The sequence below is a fragment of the Agelaius tricolor genome, unplaced genomic scaffold (genome assembly GCF_023055355.1).
Source record: "Agelaius tricolor isolate 1412-34295 unplaced genomic scaffold, bAgeTri1.0.p SCAF_33, whole genome shotgun sequence".
Classification (NCBI taxonomy): domain Eukaryota; kingdom Metazoa; phylum Chordata; class Aves; order Passeriformes; family Icteridae; genus Agelaius; species Agelaius tricolor.
Genome location: NW_027269293.1, coordinates 4,185,713 through 4,208,192, shown reverse-complemented (window position 1 = coordinate 4,208,192; position 22,480 = coordinate 4,185,713). Strand labels below are relative to the sequence as shown.

At 55.2% G+C, this 22,480-nt stretch overlaps 2 protein-coding genes across 3 annotated transcripts; one reads left to right on the top strand and one right to left on the bottom strand.

The window, feature by feature from the left end:
- Positions 1-175: 175 nt before the first annotated feature.
- PLEKHJ1 (pleckstrin homology domain containing J1) lies at positions 176-7,851 on the bottom strand. 2 transcript variants are annotated; one of them, XM_071451969.1, is made up of 6 exons: positions 7,692-7,851; positions 5,803-5,870; positions 4,599-4,665; positions 2,977-3,067; positions 2,750-2,813; positions 176-234 (listed from the first exon to the last, which is right to left on the bottom strand). In XM_071451969.1, the coding sequence occupies exons 1-6, from the start codon at positions 7,804-7,806 to the stop codon at positions 193-195; spliced, it is 447 nt and encodes a 148-aa protein (XP_071308070.1). In that variant the 5' UTR covers positions 7,807-7,851; the 3' UTR covers positions 176-192. The 2 variants fall into 2 exon arrangements, with proteins under 2 accessions (XP_071308070.1, XP_071308069.1); XM_071451968.1 differs by having other exon boundaries at positions 176-2,325; positions 7,692-7,848.
- Positions 7,844-22,412, top strand: SF3A2 (splicing factor 3a subunit 2). Its single transcript, XM_071451960.1, is given in 10 exon segments — positions 7,844-7,941; positions 10,182-10,352; positions 11,254-11,325; positions 12,674-12,720; positions 13,492-13,601; positions 14,867-14,916; positions 17,410-17,550; positions 20,797-20,865; positions 21,934-22,131; positions 22,133-22,412. Coding segments are annotated over 9 exon segments (948 nt in total). The 5' UTR covers positions 7,844-7,941; positions 10,182-10,226; the 3' UTR covers positions 22,268-22,412.
- Positions 22,413-22,480: the final 68 nt, after the last annotated feature.

Here is a 22,480-nt window from a genome sequence, read left to right as displayed (position 1 = left end):
CCTTTAAAGGTTTCTTCCAACCCAGAATATTCTGATTGTCTGAAAAAGCCTCCCCAAAGCCCCTGGTGGAGCCATCCCCAGCTGGGTCCTGAGCAGGAACCACCCCTGGTGCCCCTCTGGCTCCAGCCACCCCTCCCAGGGAGGTTTTGGTGTTGTAGAACAGTTCTGACCATCAAAAGATTAAAACAAGATTTATTGGGAATGTTCACTGTACAACACAGAAATGGCTCTCAGCTGAAACACAACAAGCAAAGTCATCAGAATGTGAAAAATGAACAATTGTCTGTAAATCACCAGCAGTTGATGCAGATTTCAAAGTGTCTACAAAGTACCAACCTCCCTCCCTAAATCCCTAAATCCCACCCCGTGTCCCAGCCCTGCCCTACAATGGATCTGAGTCCCTGGGCCTGGCCTGGCCCTGGAACTCTTCACAGCTTTTGTTGTACATTCAGGTAAGAAATGTCATTGGTGATGAACATTCAAAGTGTTGGGCTTTGCTCTTGCTCACCCAATTGTTCCCTGGAACAGCAAATAAACCCCATTTTCTGCTCAGTGACACTGGAGGGTGGCAGCTGCACCTGGGAAAGGTGTCCTGCAAGGCACAGGTGACACATTTGCTACAGTGGTGGCAGGCCCAGCTGAGAGCTCAGCTCTGCTTTGTAAAAATGCAGGCTGGGCAGGATTGAAATGCCCTTTGGAGTCATGCAAGGATACAGATTCCCTAAAGCACAGCTCCTGTGTGTTCCTGCTCTTAATCCCTCGCTGCTGCTTCCCCTGGAGCTGCCATCTGTCTACAGCCCCCCCTGGATTCTGCTCCCTCCCTGCTGCCCTCAGCTGATCCTCAGGGCAGCTGCCCCTTGGCTGATTTTGGTAATTTCTGGAGCAAGCACCTGGAATGATTCAAGGGAAAGGGAGTATTTGGGGAGGCAAAAGGGGAAAATCTCAGCTTTGAGATAAAAACTAAAGCATCAGTGACAGGTGTCACTCCTGGTACTCGGCTGCATGAGGTAAAGAGGGAACACCAGGATACCAAAGGCTGCAGTGTGGGCTCTGCTTTGGGCATGAATTCCCAGCCAAGGAGGAAAAGACCCCAAAATTCCTTTCAAGCCCAGCTCAGAGGCTGCTCCACCCCCTCCCTGGGCTGGGCAGCTGGAGAGGAACAACGCCCAGAGCTGCAGCTGCCAAAGGCCAGGCCAGGCCCCACCCTGCCCCAGCCCCAGCCCCGTTCCTGCTGCCAGCAGCCTCTGACAGGGACCCCTGGGCCCTTCCCAGAGGCCTCTCCTGGGAGTTGTCCCAGGCTGGGTCCAGGGAAGCTGCTCTGGCAGTCAAGAATCTGGGTCTGCTGCAGCCCTGGGTGTGGGGAGTGTCCTCCACCCCTCATGCCTGGGCAGTTTTCCTTGGTGCAGCCAGAGCCAGGGCTGATCCTATGGGGATCTTGTTCCTAATCCTGATCTCCTCCCTGCAGGAGCTCCAGGACAGGCAGCCCTGGTTCCCTGGCAGCTCACTGGGACCTTGGCACAGTTTTTTGGTCTGTCCCTTTGGACAAAGGGGACGCACAGAGGGGTGAAAAGCTGCAGCAGTGGCTCAGGGAATGAAGGGTTAATGCCTGGCTGAGCTGGTGTCCTGCAGCTCCATCCTGCAGCCAAAGGGAGCAGCTCCTGCCTTTGCCAGCTCCTCCATCTGGATCACTGCAGAGCTCTGCAGGCAGGCAGGATCACACAGGGATCTCTCCCTGCCTTTGTTCCCTTGTGCTCTGCAGCTTTGTCCTTTTGGGTGGGCTTATCCAGCCCCCAGGAACTGCAGCTCCTGCCCAGGGGAGGGAAAAGAAGACCCCAAAAGGCCGTGGCTGCCCAGGGCTGCAATGCTCCTGTCCATCAGCTGGAGCTGTGGCTGGGCTGGAGGGATTCCCACTCTCCCTGGAGGGCAGGAGGGGTTAATTTGGAGCCCAGAAATGCATCAGTCACATCCTTTTACAGCCAGGGATGGGCCTGGGAGACTGCAGGAGGATCCTGAGCCAGGGAGCTGAGCTGAAGGGTGGAGCTGGCCCCAGCATGGCCTGGAGGAGCTGGGGGCTCTGTGAGCCCCAGGCCTGGGGGCTCTGCTCCCACTGCAGCACCCACAGAACAGCTCAGCCCCCCCAGCTGGGGCACTGGGAATGTGCAACGAATTTGTAAAAAAAAACCAAAAACCTACAAAATGATTGGGGTAATAAATAAAAAAAGTCAGGTGGTCAGTGTGGGGAGCTGCAGCAGGGGAGGGTCACTGCCTGTGTGCTCCCAGCTGGAAACGAGCTTCCTCTGAGATTCCATACTGCTCCAGGGGGTCCTGTGGGGGGCACAGGGAGGCACCAGTGAGATGCAGACAAAGGCCAGAGCCCTTGGGACACACAGGACACAGCAGGGAGCCAAGGTGCAGGGAGCCACAGCCCCTCCCTCCCTGCAGCTGGCAGGGGTGGGTGAGCAGCATCCCCAGCCATGGGCCTGCCCAGGGGCTGTGAACTGTTCCAGAGAGCCCCTGGGAGGCCAGGCCAGCTCTGGACCTGTCCAGTTCCCAACCTTGGGCCACTCCAGCACTGGAATTTGTGCAGCCAGGGCAAGGTGCTCAGGTCTGGCTGTGCAGACCACGGCTCCCTATGGGATCTGGGATCTCCTTCCCACACACAGCCTGGGCAGGACTGGCAGCAACAGCCCCTGCTGCCACCCAGAGCCACCAGTGACACCTGAGCAGTGCCCTGCAGGGACTCACTCACCTTCCCTGTCATCTTCTGGATCTCATTCCTGTAGAAAATCAGGCTCCTCCTCAGGAACTCGTAGCTGCAAGACAGGAACAGAGCAGGGGAAGGATGTGGGCAAGTTCCAGATGCTATTTAGAGCTGAGGGAAGCTTGTCTGGGAGGAGACAAGCACTGCCCTCCCAGCTCCTGATGCCAGAACAGCCCAGAGCCCCCAGCACTGCCCTGGCCCGGGGCTCAGCCCACCTGGCTCTCCTGAGTGCCTCCACCCACTCCTGGCACTGCTCCTCCGTGGCACACTCAAAGCAATATTTCCTCTCGGGCTCCTCGATGAAACCTGGGACAAGGAAAAGGCTCCAGGCAGGTCCTGGCAGAGCTGCTGCTGCTCCCCTGACTCTGCCAGGCCACAATTAGCAGCTCTGTTAACTAAGATGAGCTGGGAATGAGTCTGCCACCCCCACTCCAGCCCCTCTCCCATTCCCTGGGTGGCTCTGGGTGCCTGGGGCAGCTGCCCACAGCATTTCCCAGCTTACAGCAGCCTGAGCCCTTGGGAGGAGCAACTTCCCAAACTGAGGGTGACCTGAACTGGACCAGCATGGCCAGATCCAGATCCCTGAGGCCCCTTGCAAAGACACCAGGATTTCAATCCAAGTGGGAAACAGCCCTGGGAGAGGAACTGGGATACCTGCAGGGAGCAGCCAACAAGGAGTTAAACTGCACTGGGAGAAGGCCCTGAGCTGCCTTTGCTGGAGGATTTTGGGGATGTGGCACTCACATGGCACTGCCACCATGGGGAGCAGGTCCTGGTGCCACTCCAGTCCTTGACCAGGACATGTCACCAGTTCCTGTCCCCAGAGCTCTGCTGAGGGCTGCTGCTGCTGCTGCCAAACACCTCAGGATGTGCTGTGGACACATCCCAGCACCAGGAACTGCTGGGTTTGACCCTGCTCAGGAATCCTCCCCCATCAGAGCTCCCAATACCCCTCAAGCCCAGAATGCAGCACGTGGAGCTGTGGGCTCAGTGTGCTCAGGCTGCCTGAGGGAAGCACAGAGCAGAGCCACAGCTGTGCCTGGCAGCCAGGCCAAAAGATACAGGGATGGCCTTGGAGAAACATCCTGTTATTGTGGCCACATACCTCTGGCACAGGGGATGAAAGGCTGCTCCCAGGGGAGCTGGCCCAGCTGCACAAGGACACACAGAGGGGAGGATGGGGCTGGAGCAGCTTTATCTGAGCCTCTCCAGGGTGTTTTTTTGGATAAAATGCAGCAGCACAGAGCAGATCTGTCAATAACCAAGCTCCCCCTGCCAGGGGTTCCACAGGCACTCAGGGGCCTGGCTGCTCTTAGTGCTGCTGTGCAAAGCCCACAGGCAGGGCCATGGAACAGCCCTGAGATGTCCCTGGGATGGGCCATGGGCACAGTGAGGAACAGCTGGCAGCTGAGGAGTTGCTAAAGTTGGAATGGGCCTTGGAGATCATCAAGTCCAACCATCAGCCCAGCAGCACCAGGTTCACCCCTGTCCCCAAGTGCCACAGCTCTTCTGAACACTGCCAGGGATGGTGACTCCACCACTGCCCTGGGCAGCCTGTGCCAGTGCTTCCAAACCTTTTTGGGGAGTACATTTCCCCCAGTATCCAACCTAAACCTGCCCTGGGCACAACTGGAGCTCATTTCCTCTCCTCCTGTTCCCTGGGAGCAGAGCCTGACCCCACAGAGGGAGGGGAGAAGGGCTGGGGGCAGTGACCCCCAGAGGAGGGGAAGGGCTGAGCTGACCCCAGGGAAACAGGGAGAGCAGGAACTGAGCACTCCAACATTTCCTTCCCCATGTGCCACCAGGGGAAGGCAAAGGGGGCACAGGCAGCACTCACTGATGGAAAAGACATTCTCCTCCTCTTTGGTGATCTTGCAGTGCTCCAGCAGCAGAGCTCCAATGGGCTGGAAAACACAGGGAGAGAGGGTTCAACCCACAGAGCCCCAACACCACGAGGGTTTAACCCACAGAACCCCAACACCACGAGGGTTTAACCCACAGAACCCCAATACCATGAGGATTTAACCCACAGAGCCCCAATACCATGAGGGTTTAACCCACAGAACCCCAGTACCATGAGGGTTTAACCCACAGTGGAGCCTTTAAGGCAACTTTCAGAAGCTGGGACTGCTTTTAAATAATTCAGTCTGATTGCACCATATTTCACGTTCCTTTAATCAACGTTTTCATGCCAGTCTCACCTGTAGCACTTTGCATTTGTTAATTAAGTGTTAATCACCTCTGGTAGCTCATATTCAGCCTGGTCTTTACCACTCTGTGATACCAGAGAAGAACTTTTGCTTTTAAAATCAAAGATGAAACATTTACTGTGACACCCAGAATAACCAACACTGAGCTGTGTAAGGGGTGTGCTGGAGCCTTGCAAGGGGTTGAACAGTGTGAGGGGAGCTGGAGCAGCTCAGGATGGACAGAAATCCACCTGGTACTATTCAGGGACAAGGGGACAACAGGGGACACTGGCCATGAACAAGAGCAACCACAGGAAATCCTTGTCCAAATGAACCAAAGTGTCAGAAGCAAATCAGACAGCAGGGAAGGGACTGAAAACCTGATTGATCTTGTATTTCATAGAACCTATGACCTGTATTTCATAGAACTCTGGGTTGGAAGAGACCTCAAAGCCCACCCAGTGCCACCCCTGCCATGGCAGGGACACCTCCCACTGTCCCAGGCTGCTCCCAGCCCTGCCCAGCCTGGCCTTGGGCACTGCCAGGGATGCAGGGGCAGCCCCAGCTGCTCTGGGCACCCTGGGCCAGGGCCTGCCCACCCTGCCAGGGAACAATTCCTGATTGCCAAGATCCCATCCAGCCCTGCCCTCTGGCACTGGGAGCCATTGCCTGGCTCCTGTCCCTCCATCCCTTGTCCTTTTCCAGCTCTCCTGGAGCCCTCCTGAGCTGCTGGAAGAGGAAAGGTGGACCCTGTCCATTTTCCTGCACCATTTTCCCAGCCCACACAATCCAAGCCCAGAAAAAGAAGAAAGGAGGAGGGGAACAAAGCCCAGCCAGGGGCTCAATCCCTACCTCAGCCTCATCGGTGCGGAAATAGAAGAGAAAATTCACCACGAGCTTCACCAGGCGCTTCTTCAGCACTGCAGGGACAGGGGGACAGGGCAGGGCTGAGGCAGAGGGCACAGGGGCACCCCCTGCCAGCTCTGCCAGCCCTGAGCCCACCAAGGCACCCCCTGAACCCCCCCAAACACTGCCTGGGGGTGACAAAGTGGCCTCAGGGTGACAGAGCCCCTGAGCAGCTCCTCCAACAGCTCAGGAGGAGCCCCCAGCAGCTCCTCCCGGGCAGTCAGAGCTCCCAGCAGCAGCACAGGGCCTCAGGCACTCCAGGAAAAGCTCCAGATCCCAGGAGCCCCACCTGGAGCTGCCAGCACGGGTGTCACCTCCCAGGGACAAAGTCCAGCAGGTCCTCAGAGGAGGAAAGGCTCAGCACAAGGGAGTGAGCACAGCACTCCAGGGCTGGTTTGCAAGGGAATTTGCTGGGAGATTTCAGGGAAGGGTTTCTTCCCCAGATCCCCTGGAAATGGGGGAATCTCCCTGAGCCCAGCCCAGCCTCAGAACCGCCCTCCACACCCAGACTGGATCCCACCACTCATGCTCCCCATTCCCACAGTGCAGCCTTCCCAGTCTGCCTGTGCCCAGTCCTGCCTCCCAGCACTCCCAGTGCTGCCCACCCAATACAGCCAGTCCTATCCTGCCCCTGTGCCCAGTGCTCCCAGTGCTCTGCCCAGTGCTCCCAGTGCTCTGCCTACCCAATACAGCCAGTCCTATCCTGCCCCTGTGCCCAGTGCTCCCAGTGCTCTGCCCAGTGCTCCCAGTGCTGCCCACCCAATACAGCCAGTCCTATCCTGCCCCTGTGCCCAGTGCTCCCAGTGCTCTGCCCAGTGCTCCCAGTGCTCTGCCTACCCAATACAGCCAGTCCTATCCTGCCCCTGTGCCCAGCACTCCCAGTGCTCTGCCCACCCAATGCAGCCAGTCCTATCCTGCCCCTGTGCCCAGTGCTCCCAGTGCTCTGCCCAGTGCTCCCAGTGCTGCCCACCTAATACAGCCAGTCCCACCCACCGGCTCTGCCCAGTGCTCCCAGTCCTGCCCTGGTTTCCCAGCCTGGATCCTCCAACACCCTCAATTCTCCCACCCAGCTCCCCCAGTCCCTCTCCAGCCTTGCCCCCAGTAACTCCAGTTCTGATTCTGCAGTCGGAGCCTCTCAAGTACCTCCAGTCCCTCCCTGGTCCTACTCCCAGTTTCTCACCCGTGATTCTCCAGTTCCCCCAGCCCCACCATCCAGGGCACTGAGCATCTCTCTCCCAGTCCCTCCCCGGTATCCCCAGTCTTGATTCTGCAGTCGGGGCCCCCCATGCACCCCCAGTCCTGACCCACCTTCACCTTCCTCCCCACACCGCCCTCCAACCCTGCTCCCCCTCCACCTGCCTCCCCCAGTACTCCCAGTTCTCCCAACCCCTCCTTGCCCACTACTCCCCCTTTCCCAGGCCGGATCCTCCAGCAACCCCAGCTCTCCCAGTCCCTCTCCAGTAACCCCAGCCCTGATTCCCCACTCGGGGACCCTCAGGTACTCCCGGTCCTGTCCCCCACGATCCTCCCAGTACCCCCAGTCCGGTCCTGTCTCCAGTTCACCCAGCCCCACCATCCATGGCACTCTCCCAGTCCCTCCCCAGTATCCCCAGTTCTGATTATGCAGTCGGGGCCCCTCAGGTACCCCTGGTCCTGTCTCCCCCGATCCTCCCAGTAGCCCCAGTCCTGCCCTGCTCCCTCCCCAGTAACCCCAGCCCTAATTCCGTACTCGAGGCCCCTCAGGTACCCCCGGTCCTGCCCCCCCCCGATCCTCCCAGTACCCCCGGTCCTGCCCTAGTCCCACCCCAATAACCCCAGCCCTGAGTCCCCCTCACCGCTGCCCTTCTTGGGGACGCTCATGCGGATCTCGGCCGCTTTCTCGGCGGGCTGGCGGGCCAGGGACAGCAGCTCCCGCTCGTTGTAGCGCATGGCGGGCCCGCCCCGGCCCATGGCCCCGCCCGGGCCGCCGCCAGCGCCGCCGGAAGCGCCCTCAGAGCCACCGGAAGCGCTCGCGGGGCGGCGGGAGCGCGCATGCGCAGGGACGGGAGCGCGCGTGCGCCGGGGAGAGAGCGGGGCCGCGCGCAGGTACCGAGCGGGGGAGGGGGCGTGAGGGGAGAGGGGAAACGGGGCAGGACTGGACTGGACTGGGACAACTGGGACGACTGGAGCTGGGATAACCGGTAGAGCTGAGTGAGAAAAGGGTGGGAGTGCTGGGAAGGGGGGATTCAGAGAGCTGCGTATGGAGGGACTGGGAGAACTGGGAAGGAGGGACTGGGAGAACTGGGTATGAGGGACTGGGAGAACTGGGAAGGAGGGACTGGGAGTGCTGGGTATGAGGGACTGGGAGAACTGGGAAGGAGGGACTGGGAGTGCTGGGTAAGGAGAGACCGGGAGAACTGAGTGAGGAGAGACCGGGAGTGCTGGGTAAGGAAAGGCTGGGAGAGCTCGGTGAGGAGGAACTGGGAGAGCTGGGTGAGGAGAGGCTGGGAGAACTGGGAAGGGGGGACTGGGAGAGCTGGGTAAGGAAAAGCTGGGTGAGAGCTGGGTGTGGAGGGACTGGGACAACTGGGAAGGAGAAACTGGGAGAGCTGGGTATGAGGGACTGGGAGTGTTGGGTATGAGGGACTGGGAAGGAGGGGCTGGGTGTGTTGGGTATGGAGGGACTGGGAGTGTTGCGAAGGAGGGACTGGGAGAGCTGGGCAGCCTGGGTGGTGGGGCTGGGGGAACTGGAGAATCACGAGTGGGAAACTGGGGGTAAGGCCCAGGGAGGGTTTGGGCTACTGGGAGGATCAGCAGGGCAGGACTGGGGGGCCCTGAGTGCAGAACTGGGATGGAGTTACTGGGAAAGTACTGGGGGAACTGGGGTGCCCTTGGTGGGAGAACTGGGGGGCTGGAAAATCTGGGCTGGAAAACCAAGGGTGCTAGAAAAAGAAGGACTAGGAGAACTGGGGTGGTGGGGCTGGGGAATGACAAGTGGGAAACTGGGGTGGGAGCACAGCAGCACTGGGGGTACTGGGAGCATTGGGAGGGCAGGACTGGGGGTACCTGGGGCTCCTGGGTGCAGAATCAGGACTGGAGTTGCTGGAGGGGGACTGGGAGAACTGGGTGGGAGAACTGGGGGTACTGGAGAATCTGGACAGGGAAAATGGGGGTAGGACTGGGAGAACTGGGAGGAGCAGGAGAAGCAGGACTGGGGGTATCTGGGGGACTTGGACAGGAGAATCAGGACTGGAGTTGGAGGAGAGGCACTGGGAGAGCTGTGTGCTCTGGGAAACCAGGGCTGGGAGTACACAGTGAGGAGGGACTGGGAGAACTGGAGAATCACGAGTGGGAAACTGGGATAGGGCCAGGGGAGGACTGGGAATATGGGGAGGATCAGAGGAGCACCTGAGTGGGAGTCAGGGGGCCTTGAGTGGAGAATCAGGACTGGAGCTACTGGGGGATGTGGCTGGGGAGGGACTGGGGGACAGACACTGGGAGAACTGGGTGCTCTGTGGGGAAGGATTTGGGGTTCCTCAAAGGTCTTTGCAGTGTTAGGGCTCTGTGTGGGGAGGTTTGGGGAGGGCTCTGACCTTGCTGAGGGCAGGGGGGACTCCAGGACCTCACCTGGGGCTTGGGGACACTGCTCAGAGCCCCTGGCCTTGTTGGGGGGGCTCGGGGGGCTCTGAGCTTCCCGTGGTGGGAGGGTGACCCTGTGGCTTTGGGGGTGTCCCGTGGTGGGAGGGTGACCGTGTGGCTTTGGGGGTGTTCTGTGATGGGAGGGTGACCCTGTGGCTTTGGGGGTGTCCCGTGGTGGGAGGTGACCCTGTGGCTTTGGGGGTGTCCCGTGGTGGGAGGTGACCCTGTGGCTTTGGGGGTGTCCTGTGGTGGGAGGGTGACCCTGTGGCTTTGGGGGTGTCCTGTGATGGGAGGGTGACCCTGTGGCTTTGGGGGTGTCCCATGATGGGAGGGTGACCCTGTGGCTTTGGGGATGTTGGGGTGGTGGTGGGGCAGCAGATCTGGTGGTGGACAGGGGGGAGCTCTGGGGCTGTTGGTGCCTCAGGTGAGGGGGGAAAGCTCCTGTTTGGGGTCTTGGGGGGTCTCTGGTGGGGCTGCTTGGCCTCACTGGGGCCCAGCTGGCCTTGGGAGTGGCTGAGGAGATAGGAAGGGTTCCGGGGGGATTTTCTGGGTCCTTTTACTCCACTTTCCTGAGGTGGTGGTACCAGATGTGCTCCATGTGGGATTGCATCCCGCGCTGCGTACCCAGGGCGCGTCTGGGGTGTCCTCCCCATCCTCACGGCTGGGCTGAACAATCCTGTGGCTCAGTGACCGCTTTCTTCTCCCAGCTTGTCCGTTTCTCCAGGAGGAGCTGAAGGCCAGGAATCCCCGCCATGGATTTCCAGCACCGCCCCGGGGGTAAAACCGGCAGCGGGGGCGTGGCCTCGGCCTCCGAGAGCAACCGCGACCGGCGGGAGCGGCTCCGCCAGCTGGCCCTGGAGACCATCGACATCAACAAGGTACAGGGGACACGGTGGGGACACGGTGCAGGGTCACACCCATGGCATCAGGGCGGGGATTGGGTTGAGAGGAGCATTAAAGCTCTTCCAGGGACATCTGCAGCTATCGCAGGTGTCCAGCCTGGCTTTGGATGCTTCCAGGGATGCAGGGGCAGCCACAGCTGCTCTGGGAAATCCATGCCAGGGCCTCACCACCCTCACAGCCAAGAATTTCTTCCCAATATCCCAACTAAACCTGCTCTTGGTCTATTTGAAGCCATTTCCCCTTGTCCTGTTTCAAAGTTCCCCTCCAGCTCTCTTGGAGCCCCTTTAGGCTTCATGGTCATCCCAAACCCTTCTTGTGTCCAAGCTGAGCTGTGAGTTGGGTTTAAATACCCCTGTTTGTGGACATGTGGGGGTTGAATAAGGAATATTTGGGACAGAGTCACAAGGAGGTTCCAGCTCTTGTGTATCCATCTATTCCCAGTCTCCCCAGGGCTGGTTTGGGTTGTGGTGTTTGCTGCTGCAGTTGGGGATTCTGTCACCAATGCACACAGCTGCTGTTGGTTCTCTCTGTTTCCTCCTCCTAAAGCTCTCTTGTGCTGTTAATTAAAAATGTGAACTCAGCTACAGGATCCTAGGATTTCCTGAGCTGGGAGGGACCCTCAGGGATGATCAGTGCAGCCCCTGTCCCTGCACAGACACCCCAAAAATCCCACCCTGAGCACCCCTGAGAGTGGTATCCAAACATTCCTGGAGCTCTGTCCTTGGACTGGGACCATTCCTGGGGAGCCTGGGCAGTGCCCAGAGGCCTCAGGAGGAGGAACCCACTTCCTCCAGTGCAGAACTCTGCAGTATTTTGGTTATTCCCTTGCTTTGCCAATGGATTTTGCTCATAATTTGTCCATCATTCTCTTCCCAGGACCCCTATTTTATGAAAAATCATCTGGGCTCCTACGAGTGCAAGCTTTGCCTGACACTGCACAACAATGAGGTGAGGGGAACATGTGCCTGTCCTGAACCCAGCAGCAACAACTTGGGAATAACAGGAGCTTCAGCACCTGGGCAGTGACTGCTGAGATGTGAGGGGTGGTGTCTGGGTTTGAACAGACAGGTGTCTGTTAAGGAAGGCAGGAGCCTCCCCTGGAATGGAAAATGTAACCCCCCCTCCCTGTGAATTGTTATAAATTTGAAATTTGGGGTCTCTCAGGCAAAGATATGGGAGCAGGAATAACAGTTCTTTATTAGGGAAAAAAAAATAAAATAAACAGTGCAGTAATACAAAACAAACCCTGCCAGAGTGAGAGCAGGCCCTGTCCCCCTGTGTGTCAGGGGGTGGCACAGCCCCATCCCATGGGGGCTCAGCCCTCCTGCAGTGCCAGCTGTGGCTCTGCTGGAGCAGGGATCCTGCACAAGGGGGGAGTTTTCCTCTGCAGCTCCAGTGGAAAAGGCAGCTGCTCCTCTGGCAATGCAGAGGAAAGGCTGTTCTGGTGTCCCAAACCTCAGATTGGATCCAGGTAGGAATGTTTGAAACCTCAGATTGGATCCAGGTAGGAATTCTTGGCTCCTGCCCTGGGCAATGCAGCATCTCCCCATGGGATGCTGGAATTGGATCAGCCCTGCAGGGACACTCAGTGGCCATGGACAGCAGAGATCTCCTGCAGGGAGGGTTGGTGTGGGAGAGATAAAGAAAAAACTGCCCCAAGAACAGCAGAGAACTGCCCCAGCTCTGACAGATGGGAACAGAACACACATCCCCATCTGGGATAGTTGGATAAACCTGACAGTGTGGGCTGTGATCTTGTTGAGGGCTGTAGTTTTCTTCTGTAGTTTTCTTCTTCAGCAGTAGTGTAGATGAGTTTGGTCATCTTCTGAGAATCTAGTAAAAAATAAAGCTGTTCTTCATAGACTCTAACAGAGAAAGACTGCTTCCAGTGTGCTGAATCTCAGATTATATCCAAGTAAGAATGCTCAGCTCCTCCCCCTGAGCAGGCACCTCACAATGAGATGATGTCATTTTATCAGTTATGTAGTGAGATCCAATTGTCCATTAACAAAGATATCTCCCCAGAGGGAAGATTAGCTGTAGAAGAGATAAAGGAAACTGCCCAATTAACAGAAAATAACTGCCCCACTTCTAACACATAAAAATAAAATACACACATATCTTATAACCCAAGACATCATGGCAGCTCAGCAGCTGAGAGCAGTCTGCACTTTTGGAGTGAGATTCCTCTGTGCTGAGGATTAAAACTCCCTTGTCAGGGAGTGCTGCAGCCACCCTGTGACAGGAATGGTTCAGGCATGGCTTCATTTAACTTCTACTTTGGTTTTTATTTCAGGGGAGTTACTTAGCACATACCCAGGGGAAGAAGCATCAGACCAATTTGTAAGTTATCCTCTGCCATAACTTTATTCTCCATTACTGAAGCACTTTAATATTAATGATGTTGAGTGTCTGTAGTTCTTTAACTGCACTCTGCTTGATTGTTCTTTTACTGTGGTTCCTCAGGCAGCCAGGAGGCACAGCCTGAACCTGCTTGAAAAATGGTGCTCAAGATCTCCATTTTAAGCTCAAGTTCAAATCCAGTGGTGAAATTTCTGAAGGAAGAGGGAGAGAGAGTTTTAAAAGCAAATTGTCTGAGTCTAGATAGAAGGACCTCTGCCTGCCAGAGCTCCAGGAGCATTTGGACAATGCTCTCAGGGTGTTCAGGGTGGGATTGTTGGAGTGTCTGAGCAGGGCCAGGGGCTGGATTTGATGATCCCTGTGGGTCCTTCCAACTCAGGAGATTCCAAAATTCTGTGATCTGGATTTATCAATACAGGTTTAGAGAAGTTTGTAAGTTTTGTTTTAAGGGATCCAGTTTGCTTTGCTTGATCTGTGGGTTTGGCTTTCTTTTTGCTTTTTTCTTTCTTTTTCATGTTGATTTCAAGAATTAAAGTCTTTTCAAATCCATCTGTGGAGCCTGGCCTCAAGGTCATGGTGAGGGTGGATCAGATGGTTGAGTGACAACCTTTAGCTAGGGAGGAGGATGGATACAGCTGGGGATAAAATAGGATTTCCTGGCATGATTCCTGTGGAATGCTGTGCTGAGGGATTCAAACTGCTCCTGGGTTTCCTTTAGAAACAGTAATTCTTAAATTCTGAATTAATCCCCAGGGCTCGACGAGCTGCCAAGGAAGCCAAGGAAGCCCCAGCCCAGCCTGCCCCAGAGAAGGTCAAAGTGGAAGTGAAGAAATTTGTGAAAATTGGGCGCCCAGGCTACAAAGGTGAGCCAGGGGTGCCCAGGAGGTCCCTGCTGGGCAGTCCCTGCCTGGTGAGATGTGAATTATTCTTTAATTCTTTTGAGCAGTTCTGCCCATGAGTAAGATATGGGCTCTTTCCTGGAGTCTTTTTATTGTTTAAATTGCTCATGGGACTTCTCTTTATGGCTGGCAGGCAGGGAGAACCACTTCAATAATAGATGGGTGTGTCTCAGGCTGCCAGGGAGATGATGGCATTTCATCTCCTCCTTCTCTTGTGCTGCAGCACCTTTCATTAATGCTGTAAATCAATAGGAAAAAAAAAATAAAATAAACAATGTGATTCTGAAAAACCCCATTCTGTTCCATGCAGAACTCATGGGTTTTTTCTGGTTTTCATGTTTTTTTGGCCAGCAATACAAAATTTGGCTTTTTAACCTCACCAGTGCTTTGCCCCACAGCAGCTGAACTTCACTAGAGGAGAATCATGGATTAATTTAGGTTGGAAAATACCTTTAAGGTCGTTGAGTCCAACAGTAAACTTAGCACTGCCAAGGGCACAGCTGAACCATGTCCCCAGGTGCCACATCCACAGGTGTTTTAACACTTCAGGGATGGTGATTCCTGGACTGCCCCTTCCAATGCTTTACAGCCTTTCAGGGAAGGAATTTTCCCAATTTCCAACCTAAATCTGGCCCAGCTTGTGGCTGTTCCCTCTCCTCCTGTCCCTGTTCCTGGGAGCAGAACCTGACACCCCTGGGCTGTCCCCTCCTGTCAGGAGCTGTGCAGAGCCACAAGGGCCCCCCTGAGCCTCCTTTGCTCCAGGCTGAGCCCCTGCCCAGCTCCCTGAGCCTCTCCTGGTGCTCCAGACCCTTCCCTATCTCTGTTCCCTCCCCTGGACACCCCCAGCCCCTCAATGTCATTCTTGGGGTGAGGGACCCAAACCTGCCCATGGCAGTGACACAATCCCAGAATGGTTTGGGTTGGAGGGGACCTTAAACCCATCCCACCCCTGCCATGGCAGGGACACTTCCACCATCCCAGGCTGCTCCAGGCCCTGTCCAGCCTGGCCTTGGGCACTGCCAGGGATCCAAGGCAGCCCCAGCTGCTCTGGGCACCCTGTGCCAGGGCCTGCCCACCTTACAGAAGCAGCTTTGAGACATTTTGTTTGATAAACAGGAGAAAAATCTTGTCATATTTAATTGTTGGAAACTTTGTGTGTTTCCCAGGGCAGATTCATGCTGCTCTCACTCTGCTGGAGCATTCTCAGCTTTCTTATTTTTGTTTTACAGTGACCAAACAGAGAGACCCAGAAACAGGCCAGCAGAGCCTTCTCTTCCAGGTAAGGGCAGGGTTCAAACTCTCCTTGTCAGGGTTTTCCAGGTTTTCCACTGCTGCTAAATGAGCAGTTCTTTGCAGGACCCATGAAATCAATAGTAATGAGGAGGCCTGGTCTTCCTTGTTGCTGCAGCTGATTGTGTTGAGCAAATCCCTGAGCTCAGCTCTCAGGCTGTGTAGTAGGAGAGGGATATTTCTGAGGTGGAATGAGATGAGAATCACAGGATGGTTTGGGCTGGAAGGGACATTAAAATTTCTCTATTTCCATCCCCCTGTGATGGGCAGGGACATCTCCCATGACACCAGTTTGCTCTAACCTGGCCTTGACACTTCCAGGGATGGAGCAACCACAGCTGCTCTGGGCACCCTGTGCCAGGCCCTCCCACCCCTCTCAGGGAACAATTCCTTCCCAACATCTCTCCTAAATTTCTCCTAATTCAGTTTGGGGACTTTAATCCCAAAGCATTCTGGGATTCTCAGCCTTTCCTCTGCTCTTTGTTTCCTTTGCACTGGGGATTGCTCTGGGTGTGCTCCACACTGGGGGATGTGTTTGGTGGCCAAGAAGGCCAATGGCTCCTGGCCTGGATCAGGAATTGTGTGGCCAGGAGGATCAGGGAGGTCATTCTGCCCCTGTGCTTGGCACTGGTGAGGGCACACTTTGATTATTGTGTCCAGTTCTGGCTCCTCAGTTTAGGAAGGACCTTGAGATGCTTGAGGAAGGCAACAAGGCTGGTGAGGAGCTGGGAACTCAAACCCAGTGAGGAATATTTGAAGGAGCTGGGGTTGTTTAGCCTGGAGAAGAGGAGGCTCAGAGGTGACCTTATTGCTCTCTACACCTTCCTGAAGGGAGGTTGGAGATAGGTGGGGTTGGTCTCTTCCACTGGGCAGCACTGACAGAACCAGAGGAAACAGCCTCAAGCTGCATCAGAGAAGGTACAGGTTGGATATTAGGAAGAAATTTTTCTGGAATGCTCTTCCCAGGGAGGTGGTGGAATCACCATCTCTGCATGTGTTTAAAAATAAAGTCTGGACATGGCCCTTGGTGCTACAGTCTGGTTGGGGTGTGAGGGCATAGGTTGGGCTTGATGATCTTAGAGGTCTCTTCCAGCCTCATGATTCTGGGATTCTGAAAAACATCCCTGAGGTTTTTGTGCTGACCCAGCCAGCTCCTGGCCACTTCCCCAGCCTGCAAGAGGCCTCAGCAGGGTCAGAAAAAGCTCCTGTGCTGAAGAGCTTCTCATCTCAGAACAGGGAGGCAGCAGCTGGGTTTGGGGGAGTCTGACAGCAAAAAGGACAGGACACAGACTGTAGGGGATACAGTCTCCAGCTATGTCAGGGGAGGTGTAGGTTGGATATTAGGAAGAAATTTTTCACCAAAAGAATAATAAAGCACTGGAATGTTCTTCCCAGGGAGGTGGTGGAATCACCATCTCTGGATGTGTTTAAAAATAAAGACTGGACATGGCACTTGGTGCTATAGTCTGGTTGAGGTGTTAGGGCATAGGTTGGACTCCATGATCTTAGAGGTCTCTTCCAACCTCATGATTCTGGGATTCTGATTCTCTGTGATTCTGGGATTCTGAGCAGAGCTGGGGGTGCAGAGGGGGGGTTGTTTGTGGTGGTGTTTGCAGAGGGTCCCAGGACGAGGGAAGAGATGAGAATCTCTCCATGTTTCAGAAAGTTGATTTATTATTTTATGATATATATGATATTAAAAGAAAATGATATATTAAAACCATATTAAAAGAATAGAAGAAAGGATTTCATCAGAAGGCAGGAAAGGAGAAAGGGAAGGAAAGGAGAAAGGAGAAAGGGGGAAGGAAAGGAGAAAGGAGAAAGGGGGAAGGAAAGGAGAAAGGAGAAAGGGGGAAGGAAAGGAGAAAGGAGAAAGGGGGAAGGAAAGGAGAAAGGAGAAAGGGGGAAGGAAAGGAGAAAGGAGAAAGGGGGAAGGAAAGGAGAAAGGAGAAAGGGGGAAGGAAAGGAGAAAGGGAAGGAAAGGGGGAAGGAAAGGAGAAAGGGAAGGAAAGGGGGAAGGAAAGGGGGAAGGGAAGGAAAGGGGGAAGGAAAGGGGGAAGGGAAGGAAAGGGGGAAGGAAAGGAGAAAGGGAAGGAAAGGGGGAAGGAAAGGAGAAAGGGAAGGAAAGGGGGAAGGAAAAAGGAAAGGGGAAAGGAAAGGAAAAAAGGAAAGGAAAAAGGAAAGGAAAGAATAACAAAAGCTCGTTACCCTCAGAGAGTCTGAGCCAGCTGACTGTGATTGGCCATTAATTAGAAACAACCAACATGGAGCAATCCCACCTGTTGCATTCCACAGCAGCAGATAACCATTGCTCACATTTCATTTCTGAGGCCTCTCAGCTCCTCAGGAGAAAAAACCCTAAGGAAAGGCTTTTCCATAAAATACATCTGTGACAGAGGTCTCTCCCAACCTCATTACTCTGTGCTTCTGAGCAGATCTGGGGGTGCACAGGGGGGTTGTTGATGCTGCCCTGTCCCCCCAGATCGATTACCCAGAGATAGCAGAGAGCATCATGCCCCGGCACCGCTTCATGTCGGCCTACGAGCAGCGCATCGAGCCCCCGGACCGGCGCTGGCAGTACCTGCTGATGGCAGCCGAGCCCTACGAGACCATTGCCTTCAAGGTGAGACTGCAGGGCAGGGCTGGGACACTGCCTGCCTCTGACAGCACAGCTGTGTGCTCAGGAAGGCAGCACCTCCCTGAAATGGCAAATGCAAACCCTCTCCCTCTGAATTATTATAATTTTGAAATTAAGGTGCTCTCAGGCGAAGATAGAGGAATAAGAGTAATGGTTTTTTACTAGGGAAACTGAAAATACAAATGTAATAGTGCAAACAGAGTCAGAATAGGAGCTGACACCCTGGGATCTGGTGTCCAGGTTTGAACAGACAGCTGTGTGCTAAGGAAGGCAGGAGCCTCTCCTGAAGTGGGAAATGCAAACCCTCTCCCTCCTAATTATTATAATTTTGAAATTAAGGTGCTCTCAGGCGAAGATAGAGGAATAAGAATAATGGTTCTTTACTAGGGAAACTGGAAATACAAATGTAATAGTGCAAACAGAGTCAGAATAGGAGCTGACACCCTGGGATCTGGTGTCCAGGTTTGAACAGACAGGTGTGTGCTAAGGAAGGCAGCAGCCTCCCCTGAAATGGGAAATGCAAACCCTCTCCCTCCTAATTATTATAATTTTGAAATTAAGGGGCTTGCAGGCGAAGATATAGGAATAAGAATAATGGTTTTTTACTAGGGAAACTGAAAATACAAATGTAATAGTGCAAACAAGCTACTGACAGAGTCAGAATAGGAGCTGACACCCTGGAATCTGGTGTCTGGGTTTGAACAGACAGGTGTGTGCTCAGGAAGGCAGGAGCCTCCCTGAAATGGAAAATGTAACCCCCCACCCTCCAAATTATTGTAATTTTGAAATTAAGGTGCTCTCAGGCGAAGATATGGGGATAAGAATAATCGTTCTTTACTAGGGAAACTGGAAATACAAATGTAATAGTACAAACAGAGTCAGAATAGGAGCTGACACCCTGGGAACTGGTGTCTGGGTTTGAACAGACAGGTGTGTGCTAAGGAAGGCAGGAGCCTCCCCTGAAATGGAAAATGCAAACCCTCTCCCTCCAAATTATTATAATTTTGAAATTAAGGGGCTCTCAGGCAAAGATATGGGAATAGGAATAACAGTTCTTTACTAGGAAAATTAAAAATATAAATGTAACAGTTCAAACAAAATAACCTACTGCCAGAGTCAGAATAGGAGCTGAGACCCTGGGACCTGGTGTCTGGGTTTGAACAGACAGGTGTGTGCTAAGGAAGGCAGGAGCCTCCCTTGAAATGGAGAATGAATTATTATGCCTCCTTGAATTATTATAATTTTGAAATTAGAAGGCTCTTAGGCAAAGAAATGGGAATAGGAATAACAGTTCTTTACTAGGAAAATTAAAAATACAAATGCAATAGCACAAAAAAGCAAACAAATCACTGCCAGAGTGAGAGCAGTCCCTGTCCCCTGTGTGTCAGGGGGTGGCACAGCCCCATCCCATGGGGGCTCAGCCCTCCTGCAGTGCCAGCTGTGGCTCTGCTGGAGCAGGGATCCTGCACAAGGGGGGAGTTTTCCTCTGCAGCTCCAGGGCTGCTGGAGATGGGCCTGGGCTCCCTCTGGCCATGCAGGGCAGCAGAAGCTGCTCCTCTGGCAATGCCCTGGGCAGAGGCTGCTGGGCTGTGCCAGGCTCACATTGGATCCAGGTAGGAATGCTTGGCTCCTGCCCTGGGCAATGCAGCATCTCCCCATGGGATGCTGGAATTGGATCAGCCCTGCAGGGACACTCAGTGGCCATGGACAGCAGAGATCTCCTGGAGGGAGGATTGGTGTGGGAGAAATAAAGAAAAAACTGCCCCAAGAACAGCAGAGAACTGCCCCAGCTCTGACAGGTGGGAATAGAATATTCTATTTCCAACTTAAGAGAGAGAGGAATCCTGGGGAAGCTGGGAGAATTCCCTTCCTGCCTTTGCCAGGTCAAGGGAAGGGATTGTCCTGCACTGCTCTGCTCTGGGGTGGCCTCACCATCAGTGTTATGTGTGGTCACTGTGATGTGAGGAAGATACTGAGCCATTAGAGAGTGTCCAGAGGAGGGACACAGAGCTGGGCAAGGGTCTGAGGAAAAAAGGAATTCAGCAGCAAATCCCAAAGCCAAAGAGGACCCAGATGTCCTGGAAATCAGCAGACATGCAGAGAACCAGACCAAGGTGCCCAAGCTGAGCTCTTCTAAGGCAGGAGCATCCCTTGGGATGTGCTCAGCAACTGTTCCAGGCATCACAGCAGATCTGGCTCATCTCAGACACTGCAGAAAGGGCCCTGGGGGTCCTGGTCAGGGGCAAGTTGGATCTGAGTCACTGCTGGGCCCTGGCAGCCCCAAGGGCCACCCTGTGCTGGGGGCACCAGGCCCAGGGAGGGATTGTCCCACTCTGCTCTGCCCTGGGGCAGCCTCACCTCCAGTGCTGGGGGCACTTTGGGCACCATGAGATCAGAAGGAGCCAAAGCTGTTGGAGAGTGGCCAAAGGAGGGACACGGAGCTGGGGAAGGGCTGAGGAGCAGCTGAGGGCACTTGGCTGGTTCAGCTGGAGCCCAGGAGACTGAGGGGAGGCTCCTGGGGGCTGCAGCTCCTGCCCAGGGCAGGCACAGGGGCAGGGGCTGAGCTCTGCTCTGGGACAGGGACAGGAGCCCAGCAAGGGCTGGAGCTGGGCCAGGCCTTGGCATGGAGCTCAGGGCAAGGTTCTGCCCCCCGAGGCTGCTGGGCACTGCCCAGGCTCCCCAGGGAATGGTGCCAAGGCTGCCACAGCTCCAGGAGCTCCCAGGGCTGCTCAGGGTGGGGTTCTTGGGGTGGCTGGGCAGGGATGGGGCTGCACTGATCATCCCTGAGGGTCCCTTCCAGCTTGGGACATTCTGTAATTAATTCCTAATGAAGCCTCTGATGTCTGTGCTCACCCTCATGGAGAGGAAGGGGGGGTCAGGAAGACGTGGCTGGAAGTCTTTAAACCCCACTGAGGTTTGGTGGAGGACTCTGCTATGAAAACCAGACTGTGCTGAGCCCTGGGGAGCTGTGAATTCCCAGAGTCTGGCACAGACAGGAGCCTCCTGGGCTTCACTGCTCAGCCTCTGTGCAGATGTTCAGGGAGGGATTTTTGCTGCTTATCCTTGACCGATAGGGAAGTAACTTAATTCTTTCCTGCCCCCACCTCTGTCTAATAACAACTCTGCAAGGCCTGGAATAACTGTGCTTATCTCTCAGGCTCTGGGGCTAAAAAGGGCCTTTGAGCTAATCTGGTGCTGCTAAGAATAGCTCTGTGTTCTCTTTTGGTGCAGGTGCCAAGCAGAGAAATTGATAAAGCAGAGGGAAAGTTTTGGACTCACTGGAACAGAGAAACCAAACAGGTAACTGAGGTTTTGTGATGTTTGTCCTTAAGGAGAGCAGAGCAACTTGAGAGAGTGGCATCAGTTCTGTCCTGTTGCCTCTGCTGTTCCAATCTCCATTCTCTAAATGCACCTGAGCAGTGGGAGCTGACAGAGATCCCCTTGTGGGGAATCTTGGAGAGGATTCAGTTTCTGGCAGCAACAGGATGGGGCATAAATACCCAGAGAAAAGGAGGCTCAGGGGGAACCTTCTTGCTCTTACAGCTCCCTGACAGGAGGGTGCAGCCAGAGGGGAGTCAGGCTCTGCTCCCAGGGAACAGAAGAGAGCAGAGGGAGCGGCCTCAAGCTGTGCCAGGGGAAGTTTAGGTTGGATATTGGGAAAATTCCTTCACTTAAAGCATTGTCAGGCATTGGAACAGACTGCCTAGGCCAGTGGTGGAGTCACCACCCCTGGAAGGGTTCAGAAACACGTGGATGTGGCATTTGTGGTCATGGTTTAGTGGTGAATGTGGTGCTGCTGCTGGCTGGACTTGTTGATCTTAGGGTTAGGGTTAGGTTTGGCTTTTCCCAGCCTAAAGATTCCATGAGAAATGTGCTGCACTGTGTCCTCTGCCTGGCTCTGTGCCCTGTGTCCCTGCACACACCTGCCTGAGGCATCCTGGGGCTGGGGCTGCCCCCTGTATCCAGGGAACAGTGCCTGGGGGCTCCCACCCCTCACAGGAACCTCAGTGCTCAGAGTCCAGAGGAGTTAAAATCTGGGGCAAGACCGGTGCCAGTCACAGATGCTGCCAGAGCTGGGACAGGAGGGTGACAGGAGGGGCCTGAGCTGTTCTCTGGGGCAGAGAGCAGCTCCTGGGTGCTGGCACAGCTGTCACCAGGCTGCTGGGCACTGCCCAGGCTCCCCAGGGAATGGTGCCAAGGCTGCCAGAGCTCCAGGAGCTGCCAGGGCTGCTCAGGGTGGGGTTCTTGGGGTGCCTGTGCAGGGCCAGGGGTTGGATCAATGATCCCTGAGGGTCCCTCCCAGCTCAGGGCACTCCAGAATTCTGGCAATCTCTGATTTAATCGTTCCCTTTTCTCTCCCATTCCCAGTTCTTCCTTCAATTCCACTTCAAGATGGAGAAGCCCCCAGCGCCCCCAAACCTCCCCCCGGGGCCCCCGACCGTCAAGCGGCCGCCGCCGCCTCCCCTGATGAACGGGCTGCCCCCCCGGCCCCCCCTGCCCGACTCCATGCCCCCCCCTCCCCCCGGGGGCATGGCTCTGCCCCCCATGCCCCCCTCGGGGCCGGTGCCCCCCCCCCCCGGTGCCCCCCCAGCTGCCCCCAGCGCCCGGGGTGCCCCCCCCGGCTCCCCTGCCCCCCATGATGCGGCCGCCGCTGCCCACCGAGGGCCCGGGCACCATCCCCCCTCCTCCTCCCTCCAACTGAAGCCCTCCTGGACTCCATCCCTTGGGATTTGTGTCTTTTTAACTGCAGCTCACCCCCCCTCCATCCAGGGAACAGATCCTTTTTGTACCTCTGCAAAGCTCAATGAACTCTGTAGGTTCATTAAAAGGTTTTTGATTCTCCTTTCCCTCTGCTTTCCTGTGCTGCTTTTGGGGTTCACTGTCCTCACCCCCATTCCCAGGCTGTTATATTTTG

Bases quoted from the DNA above. Each gene is read 5' to 3' on its own strand.
- PLEKHJ1 (XM_071451968.1), bottom strand. From the start codon at position 7,806: ATGGGCCGGGGCGGGCCCGCCATGCGCTACAACGAGCGGGAGCTGCTG. The intron at 5,871-7,691 runs GTGAGGGGGACT...CTGTCCCTGCAG, and splicing joins CGTCCCCAAGAAGGGCAGCG to TGCTGAAGAAGCGCCTGGTG. The intron at 2,814-2,976 runs GTGGGCTGAGCC...CCTGTCTTGCAG, and splicing joins GAGGCACTCAGGAGAGCCAG to CTACGAGTTCCTGAGGAGGA.